This window comes from Channa argus, chromosome 19 (assembly GCF_033026475.1).
Source record: "Channa argus isolate prfri chromosome 19, Channa argus male v1.0, whole genome shotgun sequence".
Taxonomy (NCBI): Eukaryota; Metazoa; Chordata; class Actinopteri; order Anabantiformes; family Channidae; genus Channa; species Channa argus.
Genome location: NC_090215.1, coordinates 9,131,889 through 9,148,220, shown reverse-complemented (window position 1 = coordinate 9,148,220; position 16,332 = coordinate 9,131,889). Strand labels below are relative to the sequence as shown.

Genomic DNA, 16,332 nt, shown 5'->3' with positions numbered 1-16,332 from the left:
TACATATTCAGCATCATTGCAGACTCTCACCCTGAGAGCTAGCTGGACTTGCAGGTTTTAGTGTCAGCTCAGTCTGAGATGTTCATATGGTTTAATACTGTTAACAAAAACAGCCTGCAATGCCACATCCTCTCTCACTTCTTCTTGTGTGAATGAGCACTTTTGCCTAAATATTATAATACTTACTGTAGACTAGTTTATGTTCACTGTTATGTATCAGTACCACTGATCTTGTGATCATATGTTGCTGTAGTAGTATTTACTAATTCTTTGCAATGTCTGAAGAAAAAACAACTTTTGCAGACTGATTTCTCCTTAGGGCATGTTAAACTAGATTAGTACCACATTTGGACAGAGTGCTAAGTAACTGAGGTTAGTTGAATGTGATCAAAACAATATGCATGACACTATGTGAAATGCTTTAAACAACCTGGCCAAAAAAAACTATTCTTCCAAGCCGAGAGGAAGCTGCACTCTAGCTGCACTGATAAAATCACTATGCTGTATTTTCTGTCCTGGTATGCAGCTGCTGTACTGTACATCGTTTCATTATGCTGTTGAATGGATGTTAAGGGCACTCTGCAGTGGTAAAAATCATAAACCCTAAGAAGCACAGTATACTCTATTTCATCGAATGATCGGCTCTATACAGCATTTGCTTCCACATCATGTTTTAAAGTGTATATTGAAGATACAAATTACAGCCACACTTAGGTGACCAGAAGGAGGAAGTAGCCAGCTCTGTGGTTGCACAGACAAATGTGTGCAATAACCTCCTATTTCTGACAGAGCACACACACACACACACACAAAATATGCAAAGGTGTCTGACTACAGTTCATTTTCACAAGCTTAACTTCCACAGAAAGTTTTCACATTCACACTTGATCCCACACATAAACACAAGCGCACACGTTCATACAGTCAAGAAAGCCACACGAAGACACATCATCTTTTGTCAGACACTTTTCGCATGCAAGACACAAACTTTGCTTTGAAGGGATTAATGTAAAGGAGAAAACGACCATTGAAGGAAGCACTCAGCAGACAGTTCTTTACAGAAGGTATGTATGTTTACTGGTAAACTCAAGATTTTGATTAAGCTTTTGATATATTTTTAGGACCAATTGTAGCCCTGCTCTGCTGGCTTTGCTAATAAATAAACTGTTAATGGTGTCCATGTTTTGAAGCTTAACAAAGCTTTATTTATATGCTGAAATGTTTAATTTGCGTTATATGTATTTAGGTGCTTGGTGTGTTAGGTAACCTTGAGTAGTAGTAGTAGTCATTTTAAACTAATATGTGACATAACATAATTACAAAATACATTTGAAGATGTACCAAACACGACAATACAATTCTCATTTTCTTCTCGGTTTTAGATGAGTTCCATAGAAGACGGGACCACACCATACACAATACAATCCACTACGACACCTTCAAACAACTCCACTAAGGTTTCATATGGCACAGTTCTTTTGTCTGTCTACTCTGTGGTTCTGCTCACTGGTACCATCAGTCTCAGCCTGATGATCCACATCCTGAAGTCCAACTCAACATCCATCACCTCCATCGCCGTACTCAACCTTATCTTTGCCCACTTCCTCTTCCTCTTCACTGTCCCCTTCAGGATTTACTATTATGCGTCTGGAGACTGGAACCTGGGCTTTTGGTGGTGTAAAGTGGTCAGTGCAATGATTCACATCCACATGTACATGTCTTTTGTCTTCTATGTTATCATCCTCATCACGCGCCTGTTAACATTTTACCACAAAAGTGAAGTGATTAACTCCTTTCAAAGACATACCGTGGTTCTCAGCATTGTAGTGTGGATAGTGGTATTTATTAGTGTTTGTTCCATCCAAACTTTTTATGGTGTGGATCAAAATAATCAAATGAATGAAAAAATTTGTTTCAATTTTGGCAGAAACATTGACAGTAATAGCACGGTATTTAATTACATCGTGAGTACAGTGATCATAGTAGGGGCAACCATACTGACCGCGCTTCAAGCCAATGTCCTAAGGGTTTTGTACAAGAAGTATGACCAGGGCTGCACCTCTCAGCAGGAATTTTCGGCTCAGCTGAAGAGCCTGTTCTTTGCCCTCATTATGGTGGTCTGCTTCATTCCCTACCACGTGTTCCGGCTGTATTACTTACAGCACATTAATGAACTGGAGAGCTTCAATGAGATGTTTCTGAGTCTGACTACTTTTAACTGTTTGGACATGCTTACGTTCTTGGGGAGGAGAACCTGCTATGGCTGCTTCCCAGGAAAGACTGCTTAAAAAAAACATTGATGGGTTGTGTGTGAGGGGTGGAGGGAGTTTATTTACTTAATTTTGTAACTTTTTTTAAGTCTTATTTAATGCTGTACATTGTTTAGGTGTAGCTCCATGCAGATGTTAGGAGACACATTTTTAAACAGCACAAAATAATCTTTAATCAGTGGCTTCTGAAAACTTTATTACTGTTTATTGTGTATTGATGACTTTTAAAACAAAATCATAAAAACTCATGTACAGCCTGTATTTTCATTAAGTGAAAGTGAAAGACAGCAAACATGTCTTACAATAGTATTACATGTTCTGTTCTGTTTGTCAGAATATTTAAAGACATGACTAAAAAATGTCCTTTCCTCTTCTTGAAAATGAACAAACTCTTGCCACCTACTGGTGTTTTGTATACTACACAGGCATTAAGTTTGAAATGTGTAATATTTGGTCACGGAATTGACGCTTGAAAGTGTCGTTTTTCATATTTAATATGCCATTTCATGTGAGAAGAAATGACTTATGTATACTGTACTGTGTATTTCATTGTATTTGTTAACACTTAACCTCTGTGCGAGCTACATAGTTGTGTGCTGCTTCATTGCTGTGAGGAGAAATAAATGTCTAAAATTGTTACTTTTTCACCATTATTTTGTAAAACATTAGCTCAGACCTCTTGGATTTCTTAACTTCTGGCCTCAGAGCTGGTGGTAGGGGCCCCCACTGACACACACACACACACACACACACGCCTGGTGATTCTTTTCCTTTTGGTTTTTATGACGCTGGGTTACTGTTTAACATCCCCACCCTAGTTTGAGTTTGTTTAGTAAATCGATCTAATGACAGGGCTATGGTGGCGCCATCCAATGTGTCGCTCCATGAATTATAGGCCACTCAGCTCTCCAACCTTCCCTTTTAATGTTGTGGAACACTTTTACCATTTCGATTCACTTAAGCTGTAATGTGGCACTGAGGGACTGCCGGACTACAGCAGTACACCTGGATAAATGCACATCCTAGGCAGGAAGAGAAACACAGGTAAGAAATTCTCCTACAGTATAAGGTGTGTTGAGTGGAGGAAGCATTGTTTACCTTAAACAGTTTCTCAGGGAAATTTTGTGAGATGCTCTGCTAAATCATGAGTTTTTGTATTTTGGTAGTGAAAGAGTTGTTTGCTTTATTCACATGCACACATACACACAAACACGCACACTTCAGTAGCTGTTAAATGTCCTGTAACCAGTGGTACAGATTGTAGTGCAGTGATGTGGTTCATCAAGTCATTTTTCCACCCTTTTTTTCTATGTGTGTAAGTGTGTGTGAATTAGCATGTTTCTCACCTCTTTTTGCAGACAGCATTTTGTGAAACCAGATGAGAGACGTGCTTTCTAACAGAGGCTATGCTGTAAAAATCATGTGACAACCCATTTTATTCTGTACCAGGACATAATCTGTGAAAGCAAATATGTTACAAATATGCAGTCATTTGATGAATGACCAATAAAAAAGTGTTTTCTGTGATCACAAAAGGGAATCGCTACTCCCACCACCACACTATATGTAATGTACCTGTGTCAAACACTTGAATATACTCGGAGTGGACACAATATCATACACAGTCTTACATGGTCAGGCGCTACATACAACAACCCACATGTTCACTCTTCTATACCTATTGCAAACGCTATTCAACAAACAGTTCAACAAACTTCAGGATGTGATGTACAGGTGATTGTGTTCACTCTGCTTATAGTCTGCAGACACGTGGGCTTTACTTGAGAAATCATTCATCACAAACAATTGGTCCAATTTTAAGGGAGAATGCCATTTACACAAAAAGCCTTCCAGTAATTCACCAGGTGATATTAGCAAGAAGAACTAACGTTGTAGGGAACCAGGGTTAATAGGAAAAAGTTGGGATTTTTTTTAAATTGGCAAGCATGTAACTCTAAGGTTTAAGGAAACGGTTGTTAAATGTTCACAACAAAAATTGGGATTGTTTCCATTAATTTTCACAAATACAAATACAATAATAAATAATTATTGTTCACAACTTAGCACCATATGTATTAAATATAATAAGCAAATACATAGTTGAGGATGATTGTTGTTAAGAACTAAACAACATTGTACTGAACTGTGTACTTTTTACTAGTTGCCAGATATCAGGAAGTAGTTGTTTCATTGGTGGATGAGAGGCTGATCATCATCTGTGACTAATAAAACTTCTACTCTAAATAATGATGACATTATTATGACCCGTTCACACAGAGAAAGCCTCTTAGTACAGGTTTTATGACTGCAAAGAGCTTTTGGTTGCCAGGTGAACACAAAGTCTCTCAGTTAAGTTCTGCATAGTTTTTAGTTGAAGAGGTCATAATGCCTTATTTATGTTTTAGTTATTTTGCTATTTCAGTGAATGTGTTATACATATCTAAATATCTAAATTATATTAACCCGTAACACATTTAGAGTCATTCGGTTACTGTGGCATGTTTTTGCGAGGAGGCTGAATTAGCCAACAGAAATGAACAATTCAAGTGAACTGGTTAAAATGTAATCTCTCTGTCACTTGTTTGTCTCTTCCTGTCTCTTCTTTCAGTCTCTCAGTTCCTATTTTATATATTTATTTTAGTTATTTCAGCTGTATTGACTATGTCTGTGGCACTGTCAATAGACACACTGTTATTAGTATTATTAGAAACTAATTGCTATTTCTTGTAATAGTAGTTAATCAATGATAATGAGCATTATCTCTACGTGTACTATGCTGTATATTATCACTGATCACATATAAGCCGCACAATAAGATTTGGTGCAATAAAACTCATGATGTAAAATTAGTGAGTTGGGACATTTTACTTTGTTTATTGTTGTAAATTATAGTATGTTTACAACATTCCTGTCTGGAAGAAGGGGCAGCTCAACTATTTCTTTATTTCTAATTTTGATGATTTTAAATTCACTTCTAAATACTTTTTTCTCTTTGAATGAGTTCTGTATCTGTGAGGGAGCTAAAATTGGTTCAGGAAATACAAAAATATTGTTATATTCTGTTACACACTCCTTCCTAGGCAGTTTTGGTACACTTCCCTATTTTTGCACTGCTGAACAACCTCATAGTTCTTATGCTGTGTATGAGCATCCATCTTCCTCGGTTTTATAGATATAACACTTTAGACACAGAATCTAAATTAAACATAGCCCACACTATGAAAAATATGCTTAAAAGCTGTTTATGGTAGAGTCAATTAATTTAGACATAGTTTTATGAACAAAGAATTGGGAGTAAACCTGAACACTGTGTTCGCTGAAGATTTAATGGAAGTTATCAGTGTTTTGCACTTCACTTTGTGTCTTTATAGATTATATCTGCTGAGGCAGTGGTGCTATTATTGCACTATTGATTAGATTAGGAAGCCTAGCAAGGACACACACACACACACACACACACACACACACACTCACACACTCCTAAATGTATGTGCCTCTAAAAACAAACTGTGCAAGCAGAAGATGACCAGCCTGCACTTAAACTCCAAGCCGTCCTTCAAAAATCCAAAACTCTGATGAAATCTATAGATTTTGGAAAGAAAGAGAGAGGAGTGGAAAAAGAAGGAGAAGGGAAATGTCCTCCTCATCACAATCTATTCATCCCAGTGATAAGTGTGAGGGAGTAGGACAGATAAGGACAGGTAATGTGTGATAAGATGAGAAGTCTTTTCTACAACTCCTCCCATCTACCTGTTCCTTGCCCAATCAGGTGGAATTACAGATATTTTATGCCAGAGAGTTCCCTTGTCATATATGGAAGACTTAGATGAAGCGAAGACCAACAGATAGGCAGCAGCGAAAAACTTAGGAGTGACCAGGGAACAGAAGAGTTGAGAATAGAAAGAAAGAAGGGGAAGGTATAAGGAACACCAGATTGAAACGGGAATGAAGTATCCTCCTGCTCCTCAGAGTAAATCCCTGTTAGATATGGAAGTAGCCAACTACTGTGAAGGCCTGGATCCCTCATACAGCACACTGGGCTTTGAGAATGCAGAGGTGCTTTATGGAGGAGGAGGTAAGAATGGGTACACACACACACACACACACACACACACACACACACACACACACACACGCACACACACACGCACACACACACACACCGACAATTACTTTGCTCAATATTTGTATCTGGTTGGACACACTGTAATATATGGCTGGATTTTTTCCTCAGAGTATTTACTGTAAAAGGAATGAGCTTCCTGATTTCTTAAAGTGACACCTGTTTGTTAAAGCTACGACATGAAATGTAAGTTAGTGCTAGCATGAGACTCTAAATTAACCCACTCTGCTCAACCTGTTTCTTACTCTCCGGTCTCTGCAACACTCATATACCATCTGCTACATGCTGCCACAGTCTGGACAGCCATTCAGGGCTTAGTCATTTTCAACTTGCAATAACTTAGAAACTGCAAGAACACATTAATCAAACAGAGTCTCAGTCAAAAGCTTTATGTAGAAAATGTATGCCCTGCTACAGATGTTGTTGATGCTGTGAGTATCATTACAAAGGAGGTTAAGCTGCTGTCTGAAAATGCCATTTCATACACTTGTCTGAATTGGACAGACGAAGCAGGGTAGAGCCTTGTCCATAATTTGACACCTTTCACTGGGATGTGTGCTGGTTTGTAAGATTAGTAATTCACTGCTGAAGTGAAGTGAGACCACATAAAGTCAAATCAGTTGCTATTTAGAAAAAAAAGGGAAATGAGTAAGACGTTTTTACATACTGTAAACTTACTCAAAAGGTCTAAATTTAGTCATAAGAAAACTGAAGATATTGGACCAGCAGAGCACACATCCAACTGTTTGAATGTGACTGTGAAAACTTGTCTATTGCTTGTATTATAAATTGTACTAGAAAAACAATCTGTGGCACTGAGGGAAAGAAGAGAATGAAACTGTTTAGATAGGAATTGTAGGGTGTGTCATGGAGATGTTTTTTTTTAAAAAAAACATAAAAACATAAAAATTTAATTAAGACAAAAAATTGTTTCCTAGTTTTTGGTTCTTGGTATCACTAACCAGTAAGGAACAGCTCATAGTGGCCATTGCCAATTTCTAACACAAGGAAAAAATGGTAACAATTATAAATAATAGAAAGGTAAATATTGTATTAATCTAGTAGCAACACTTTATCCGGTGACTAATTAAATCAACAGTAGCTCATATTTCTCCAATCAGCATAATAAGATGAAGAAGCTGAACCTCACATCCTCTACTGATTTTAACTTAGATCATTTCATGTTTGTTCCTACAATAACAATAGTTTGAAAAATAGCTAGAGTAACATAGTTATAAATGGTAAATGGTATTAATGGTTAGAAATTGAATTCTAGAAGTATACTGCAGTGATTATTATACTGCAGAAATTCTGTGTGGGCATGTTTCTGCAATCATTTACCTGTGTGAATTTGCTGTGTGTGTGTTGCAGACAACATGCCGATGGAGCCGAGCCTGCCTGGTCCAGATGGGTTCAACAGTAATTGTGCCATCTGTGGAGACAAAGCCACTGGTAAACACTACGGAGCTTCCAGCTGTGACGGCTGTAAAGGGTTCTTCAGACGCTCCATACGAAAGAACCACGTCTACACCTGCAGGTGAAGAAAACGAGCACATACTGTGTGAAAGCATGCTGCACTGCCCATGTCTAAATGAAAATCTACTTTTCAGTCTAAACATCGTCTCATTGCATGTCACATTAGAGTAGATTATATTTTGTTATGTTTATCACATGTAGGTTCAGCAGACAGTGCATTGTGGATAAAGATAAGAGGAATCAGTGTCGCTTCTGCAGACTCAACAAATGCTTCAGAGCTGGAATGAAAAAAGAAGGTATATAAACCTTTCTGGATTAAAGTAGGTTAGTTTTCATTTTTGCCACCATGATATGAAGTCTGTCATCAGAAAATGTGAAAGCTGAACAAGATGGTTGGAATTGTCTCAGCCATAAAATTGGTGATTACTCCCTGCGTGTTTGTGTATTTATGGGTAGAATAACCTTGACACAGAGTTTTATGACATCTAATTATGTGTTATTCAACCATGTTGTTCTGGATTGCAACTGGTTAACGTTTGACTCCTCTTACTGATGCCAGCATGTATGGCTATTTTTGTAAATATTAACTGCCCTAGTGTCTGCTCACATCGTTTGTATTCAGATGATCTTTTCTCCCGACTCTTAGAAAACAAATAAATCAGCTAATTAATACGACTGTAAGCAGAGCATTTTCCTGTAAATCTTTACAATAAGGAAAACACGATACTTTTCTTTTCACACACACACACGCACACTAACTTCAGCTGTTATGTTGCAGCCGTACAGAATGAGAGAGATCGAATAAGCTCTCGAAGAAGTATCCCTGACTCCCAAGACCTGCCACCAATTACTATTTTGGCCCAAGCTGAATCACTGTCCCAACAGGTGATGATCTTCCATGTGAATTTTCTAATATGTAATTGTGGAATATGCAGTAGAAGCATCACATGCATGACAAAACTGTTGAAAAACAAATTCATTTTCTTCAGATCACTGCTCCAGTTGGAATAACAGACATATCAGAGCAGAAGTCGGCCACTGTTGGAGATGTGTGTGACTCGATGAAACAACAGCTATTGGTGTTGGTGGAATGGGCCAAATATATTCCTGTCTTTGGAGAACTGCCACTGGACGATCAGGTAATCCTACTTTGAGCATGAAGCATAATCTGTAAATCTTGTGATTCGCATACTTTAATGATCTATTGTTCCCTTTTAATCACTCAAGTATTGTAAACTTGGAAAATGAGTGTTAGAGATGTTATCTTAAATTCATTTATTCACGTATTGGCTCATGTGGGGTATATGTACACTACGGGCCAAAGAAGAGGCGTTGTTTGTCGCCTTTGTTTAAATGTGCACGCTCTACATGTCTTTGTCTCCAGGTGAGCTTGCTCAGGGCTCATGCAGGTGAACACCTTTTGCTCGGGGTCGCCAAAAGGTCAATGCCATTCAAGGACTTCCTGCTTTTAGGTACAAACTGACAACTTGAATAGCGTCCTATTAACATGCGGTGCAATTAGGAGTTTTAGCAGTGAGATGCAGATGTTGAAGAACGTTGTGTTATCTGAGAACAATTAACTGAAGGTGTCTGTTTCTTTGGTACTTCAACAATGTCTCTTCTAAGCTGTATTACTCATTACTGGGGTGTGTACCAACAGCACTGACCAATACTCTCTTTGCCTGCAGGTAATGACTGTGTGATCCACAGAAACAGTCCTGAACCGGAGCTATGTAGAGTGGCTAACCGAGTGCTGGATGAGCTGGTTCAGCCCTTTCAGGATATTCAAATAGATGACAATGAGTATGCTGCGCTCAAGGCTATTGTCTTCTTTGACCCTGGTAAAATAAAGAAATATATATATTTGGAGTATTTTAGCCTTCAGTAGAGATGTGAATTTGTAGTATCCAGTTTACTCTTACTGAGAGTGAACAGTTACTCCATTTGGAGACTACTGCCTGTCAATTTCATTTAAAAATCCATCTCTTTGTTACATTAAGTGAAAAGCTGATACCAGCAGCAGTGTATTTGTAATGAAATCTTGTTTGATACCCATTGCAATTTCTATCCCAATCCATATATTCCTACCTATCCCATCCATCTGGTTATATTTACCCTTAAAGTTATTTCACAATCTCTCCATGTCTCCTTGGACTAGTGAGATAATAATCCCTGCCCCCCCCCTCTGCTCCCCTTCACTAAATCCTCTCATTTTGCTTTCATACCCTAGTTTGACCATAATCATTCTATCAATTCCACTCATATCCTCAATTCCATCCTAGTTTTTTTTTTTACTCACCCTCCTGTCCTTCATCTCTGTCCTTCACCCCCCACTTCCATTCTTTGCCTCCCAATCTGCAGATGCAAAGTCTTTGCGCGATCCTGCCAAGATCAAGGCCATGCGTCTGCAGGTAGGTTGAGCATTTGAGCTACAGTTCTTTTCAGTAATGTTCACTTCAATCAATCCATTTATTTGTAAAGGGTGTTAAGGAGGAGAATCTAAGCTTTGTCATCACTGTTTATTATATTCTTATACTTCTTACATTCTTATACTTTTTAGAAATGTGTTCGACATATATCACCCATCTTACAAGGACAAAGGTAGTTTGCTTACAGTAATGAACACCTGGCATTGTGTGTGTGTGTTTGCAGGTTCAAATGAGTCTGGAGGACTACATAAATGATCGTCAGTATGACTCCAGGGGTCGTTTTGGAGAGCTGTTACTCCTTCTGCCCACCCTGCAGAGCATCACCTGGCAGATGATCGAGCAGCTCCACTTCATTAAACTCTGTGGCCTGGCCAAGATAGACAACCTCCTGCATGAGATGCTACTGGGAGGTGAGACCACATTTGTAAACCAGTAGTCACAAAAACAGGGTGAGCAAGACCACTAGCTGCTCCAATTGTACTCCTGAGGTGGTAAACGTGTGGAATTGTGCAAGTATTAAACAGTGTAAATAAACAAAACGTACACATGGCACGGCAAAGGTTTTCTCAGATTTACACAGACTATGAGTAGAAATGGTGGTATAATCCAAACTCTGTGTGTTTTAGACAAAGCCATCATAAACAACCAGGTACACAAGACTCATTGAGCAAACATTTCTAAATGTGTATAAGTGTGTGTATAAAGTTAAAGATGGAATGTAACATAGATATGTATAAAAGGACATTATAGACAACTCAAGCCCAAAATGAGGTGTGTAAAAATAAAGTAATGGGTCATCTCTCTTTTTTTTCATATATGTGAGGGTTTTATACAAAAACAGCTGCATTTATTTTATTTTTAAACTACCTTTAGGAATATGAAACAAGGTAACAAAGCCCTTTGCTGTTCAAGTATTGTTGAGACAATATTATTGCTACTTAATAGTTTAAAAAACACAGAACTATTAAACTAAACCAATTACAGCACAAACATCTCTTCCTTCCTGTGCAAAACCATTGACCCTTTTGGTTTTTAATGTGTTGTGTGTGATACACAAACTAGGTTAGCTGAAAACTGCCTGCACGTGTATCATTTGAAATAAAGTCATGGAGGCCTAGCACACGTCAGAGAATTAGTCAGTACATTTTTGAAGGCACTGGCTGAAACTAAATCTGCGTAAAACTTCTGCAAAACTTGACTCACTCAATTATTCAAAAGCTCCAAACACAGATGCATTTTTGCACTTTTGGTCTGAGAGGGCCTTGTTAGGTGAAATGCCACATAGTGCAAGAAGACATCTGTGTTATGGAGCATTTCATTAAGTGCTTGCGCTTTTAAATGTCACCTGATTAAATGACACATGAAATGTAGAAAACATATTTTTCGCTCTCAAAGCAACTTGCTGTTAGCACTTGCCATTGAGGTTGACAATGAGTCATTGTGTTGTGTGTTCAGGACTAACATCAGAGCCCACACACATCCACCACCCAGGACACACCCAGCTGGCCACAGACCCTGTGACTGGACACACACTGGTCATCAGCACCATGCCAGCAGTTCACACTCCTCAGACGGGTAAGAACTACATATGGAACAACTGTGAGACTTACCTTCACCATCATCTGACACACACACACACATATCCCTGCAAATGCTTTCAAATGCTTTCATTTTGAAAAAAAAATGCATTAAGCAAACCAGGTAATGGCCACACATTGATGGGTATTAAATCTAAAGGTGTATTTCCCATGGACCAGAGTGAATAAGATTTACAGATGAACAATCACACTGTGCATATGTATCAAATAGTTTTTTTCAAACAATATATGTAATTGACATAAAGTAAAATTAAGTGTTTCACTTTTCCTGCCTCTTTGCCTACAGCTTCTCCTGACACTCCCATTCCATCGCCCCCACACGGTCCTGCCTCAGAGATGTTTAAACACTTTCCCCAGCCTCTTTGTCCTCAAGCCAGCCCCCAGTTTGCCTCACAGACAGACCCCTGAAGTCTTTCCTAAATTCTGTCAAAGAAACCGACATGATATCAGCTTCCTTGCCCTATAGATTCATCTCCCCGACTATGGCATAAAAATTATGAAAACAATCTTTCAGGTTTACTTCATGTATTCCAGTGTCATCCCACAGTTCAAAGACATGCATGTTCAGTTATTTGATGACTCTAAATTGCTACTAGGTGTGAATGTGAGCGTGAATGGTTGTCTTTCTGTGTACAGTATGTCTCTCTGTGTTGGCCCTGAGATAGACTGGTCACCTATACAGGGTGTGCCCTGCCTCTCGTCCAGTGACAGCTGGGATGGGCTCTAGACTCCCTGCAACCCTGAACAAGATAAGCGGTAACGATAATGGATGGATTAGATGGACCTTTGTTTGGTGTCTCTGGTGACCACTACTTCCCCCTTAACGCCTGGTGCAACATAAAATTAAAGCTACCATACCATATTCAAATGATGTAAACAAATGGATCACCACATTAAGGTTATCAAAAGCAAGATATTTATGAAGAGTATAACATCTCAGACTTTTCATTTTTCTCAACTTGGAGGTTTAACTGAATAATGACTTGCTTGACTGGGCACAGATGTGCAGAAAATGATTACATTATTTGTGATTCTTAACATGCAGCTTATCACATGTGCATATCAAATTATGAGTTAGATTTAATGGAGTTATTAATACATATACTTTAAAAAGGGTACATACGAGCTTTAGGGGTGTGTGCCCTAGATTAAAACTATTCAAATAAAAATATATTTTATACATAGTTTTTAAAACAGTTTGTGAAGTACAAGGAATGTGGCTAAAATAACATACAGTCAAATGGATTACAAACATTGGGCTCATCAGTTTAAATTGTCTTGCCTTATTCATTTTCTTGAATCAGCCATGTATATATATATTATTTTGGTTTGTGTTATGTGCTTTCCATAATTTATAACCTGATTAAACTGCAATTTCGAAGAATGTCTCGCTGATGTATTTCAAATAATTCGGTCTATGTTGATTATCTGATGCATAAAGTATTTATTAAACAGTGTATTATAATGTAGTAGCACCCTCTTGCTGTAAAGACAGAGAGTACAGCAGGGTACCAGCTGTAACTGGACTACCTCTTGTATATTCTGTATATTTAGCAGTACATGCAGTGAAACTAGTACAAGGCATTCAAGTTTGTGTTTTCATAAAACATGTAAACTGTGCGAGTCGTAAAAATGAATCCTTTCCAATTTATCTGTGGCTACAGCTGCAACAAATCATTCCAGCTGACATTTTGCTAAAAGTAAAACATAAAATTGACATGTTTTTCAGATTTGATCATGAAAGGAAACAATATAGACAAGCAGAGCACAATAAATTGACAGAAATATATTCCAGTGTGGTTTCTGCACGTGGAATAATACTGAGAGTGGTTTGTACATGACTTCCTTCATGGAAGTCATCATGCTCCCCTACAGATCCACTGGTCAGGGATATGCAGTTTGTATTTAAGGCTTTATTGGCAAGCTATTAAGACTGCACTGCCAGATGATGCTGCTCATCTAAAATCAAACTAGTTTTCCCTGCTTTCTGTGTAAGAAAACACACTTTGAAACAAACCCAAAAGCCAAACCAAAGCATAAAACTGTAATTTAAGCTAAATCTGGGCTGTACTGGAGCCAACTGTACTTTTAAATCTGTGATTTTGTCTGTGCCCATACATACACAAACACTGTCTTTGGGTTTTGTGTGTGTGGACATTTGTGTGCAGTAGATGAGACTAGTGGATAAAGCTGAGAGCTCCTATTCTCTGTATATTGTTGTGTGACTCAGAGAAAACACTCAGGTTATTTATGGCAGAGGAGATGATGCTGTCTAGAATCAACATGGCCAAATCCTCCTATCAACTCCATAATGGACAAGCTACCAGGCTTAGGTCAAAACAACAACACCCACAATGGGAGGATCTGTGTGTATATACACTGTATGTGTGCGTATGCGCCTACCTGCAATTTATTTAAAATCTGTGCGGGTGCATGTGTGTACACTTGTGTTTTTGGAAGTATGTGTACCCAGGGAGCTTTAATCAAAGGCCTCTAGTGAGGAGATGTGGGGTCCTGTCTCTGTCTTTTTCCTCAGATAAAACTGTGAGTTAGCATGCCAGTCACATATCTCATCTGAGACGCATCGCTCTCCTCCCCACACCTCGCTGCGGACCACACTGACAGCACGCTATTACACACCAGTATGACACTTGGTTCACCTGAGGAGGAGGACGAGGAGGAGAAACAGAGGGATGAAGAGTGAGAGGAGGGTGGAGGTGCACATGATGGACAGGAATTGCTTTTTTCTTTTATTCTTTACTTAGTTTTACTTCCTTGCTGAGTTTATAAATTAAGCCAAGTTGAGAGATGGTGATAATGTATATTGTGTAGTTAAAATATTGTTGTGAAATCGTTTTTTTTTTCATATTACAAATATCAACTAATTCTCAAGATAATAAGTCAATTTACCTGCTAAATAAAAATGGTGATAAATGAAAGCTGTTGAAAAAATACATTTATTTTCCCCTAGAAAATGTTCTGACACCACCAGGCTTGTTGAATATATTTATTTAATAAATCAAAAAAGCTGTTAAAACGTTGCAAAACTCGGACCTGGACAGCAGAAGTTTGTTTCCCTTACTGAGTTTTCTGTCAAGCAGATGCATGCGTCCTCTTTCTCTCATTGCCACTAGATGGCAGTACAAGTCTGTGGTCTCACACTAGTCAAATTGCCCTTTAATAGCTGTTATCTATGTATGTTGCCCTTCCTCTGTCATTTTAAGACAAAATAATAAGATGAATGTAAAAATGAAATGTAACTAAAAAAAAGTTTTTAATCATATTTCAATGCCATGAGCGTCACTTACTTGCAGTTGCAGCTTTTTACTGCGTGATTCAATTTTATTTAACATTTTTTTAAAAGTTAGAAAAATACTGACATGTTTTTGTTATAATATTGTTATATGCATCTACATTTAACAAACCTGTTAGGGATGTTAGATTAACATCACTTAATAATTGTATCATGCTTTACTTTGCCGTCAACAAACAGCAAAAATTAGGCAGAAACAGCTCGACACCATAGCAGAGGAATATTTGGCTGAAATGAATGGCATGTGTCAGTGATCCCAGATTGGAGCCGGATATTGCAGACTATCATTCCTCACCAGTGCATTTACCCATAATTCCCTCTGTCTCCAACATATCCGATGATTCCCCCTTTAGACAAGGTGAGGCTGTACGAATCTCTGTCTCCAACACCGGAATGAATTGAAAACCTCCTCTGAGTGATTTTCTGTGTCTCTCCATCCTGTGACTCTGTGTGTGTGTGTGTTGCATGCACGTGTGGTTTCTGATTATACCACAGCATGGGTGAAGGGAAGGAAAATACAGTGACAGCTTCATTTCCAAAGCTGAGTTCACATAAATGAGGGATTAAAGCAAGCAAGGGGGATAGGGCTCACCTCAGCCCTCAATGACAGCTTTCCCTCTTTAAAATCACTCTTTTCCTCTCCCTGTCGGTCTCTCTCTATCTCATCCCTCTTTTTGTTTTCATCTTTATATTTGTCTCATTTCTTTTTCCCTTTTTTATTCTGTCATTCCCTGTTTAGTTATCTGCGTTGTCTTGCTACTGCTCATTTTTCCTGTGGAGATAGTACACACAGAGATTTTTTAAAAAGTATGCTGCAATGTTGGTCACAGACACACACGTGCACAGAGTGATTTACACGGCTGCAGGGAACTGTGGTGTGCTCTACATCATGATGATAGGGGCCAGGTTAGGGCAATGAAATTAGGGGTTAGTGCAGGCAAGGGTGTGTATGTGTGTGTATTCAGTGGGGTACATTAGGGAAATGAAAAGGGGTGGACAACTAATGGCTTCTAAGATGCAGACTTGTTAGAATAAAGGAATATAAAAAAGAGAGAGAGGACAGAAGAGATGACATGGCTGATGTTACGATGAGTAGTGTAGTAATGAAAACAGTCCTGTGTTA

General features: G+C 38.4%; 2 protein-coding genes across 3 annotated transcripts; both read left to right on the top strand.

Moving 5' to 3' along the window:
- Positions 1 to 746: 746 nt before the first annotated feature.
- Positions 747 to 2,907, top strand: LOC137104747 (probable G-protein coupled receptor 141). The gene is made up of 2 exons (XM_067486399.1): positions 747 to 1,064; positions 1,383 to 2,907. Exon 2 carries the CDS (start codon positions 1,383 to 1,385, stop codon positions 2,286 to 2,288), a length of 906 nt encoding a protein of 301 aa, XP_067342500.1. The 5' UTR covers positions 747 to 1,064; the 3' UTR covers positions 2,289 to 2,907.
- Positions 2,908 to 3,097: 190 nt separating this feature from the next.
- On the top strand, positions 3,098 to 14,817 carry hnf4g (hepatocyte nuclear factor 4, gamma). 2 transcript variants are annotated; one of them, XM_067486398.1, is made up of 11 exons: positions 3,098 to 3,314; positions 7,765 to 7,930; positions 8,071 to 8,165; positions 8,648 to 8,754; positions 8,859 to 9,008; positions 9,254 to 9,341; positions 9,558 to 9,710; positions 10,231 to 10,280; positions 10,522 to 10,708; positions 11,754 to 11,873; positions 12,183 to 14,817. In XM_067486398.1, the coding sequence occupies exons 1-11, from the start codon at positions 3,284 to 3,286 to the stop codon at positions 12,302 to 12,304; spliced, it is 1,269 nt and encodes a 422-aa protein (XP_067342499.1). In that variant the 5' UTR covers positions 3,098 to 3,283; the 3' UTR covers positions 12,305 to 14,817. The 2 variants fall into 2 exon arrangements, with proteins under 2 accessions (XP_067342499.1, XP_067342498.1); XM_067486397.1 differs by lacking the exon at positions 3,098 to 3,314 and adding an exon at positions 5,887 to 6,345 and having other exon boundaries at positions 12,183 to 14,816.
- Positions 14,818 to 16,332: the final 1,515 nt, after the last annotated feature.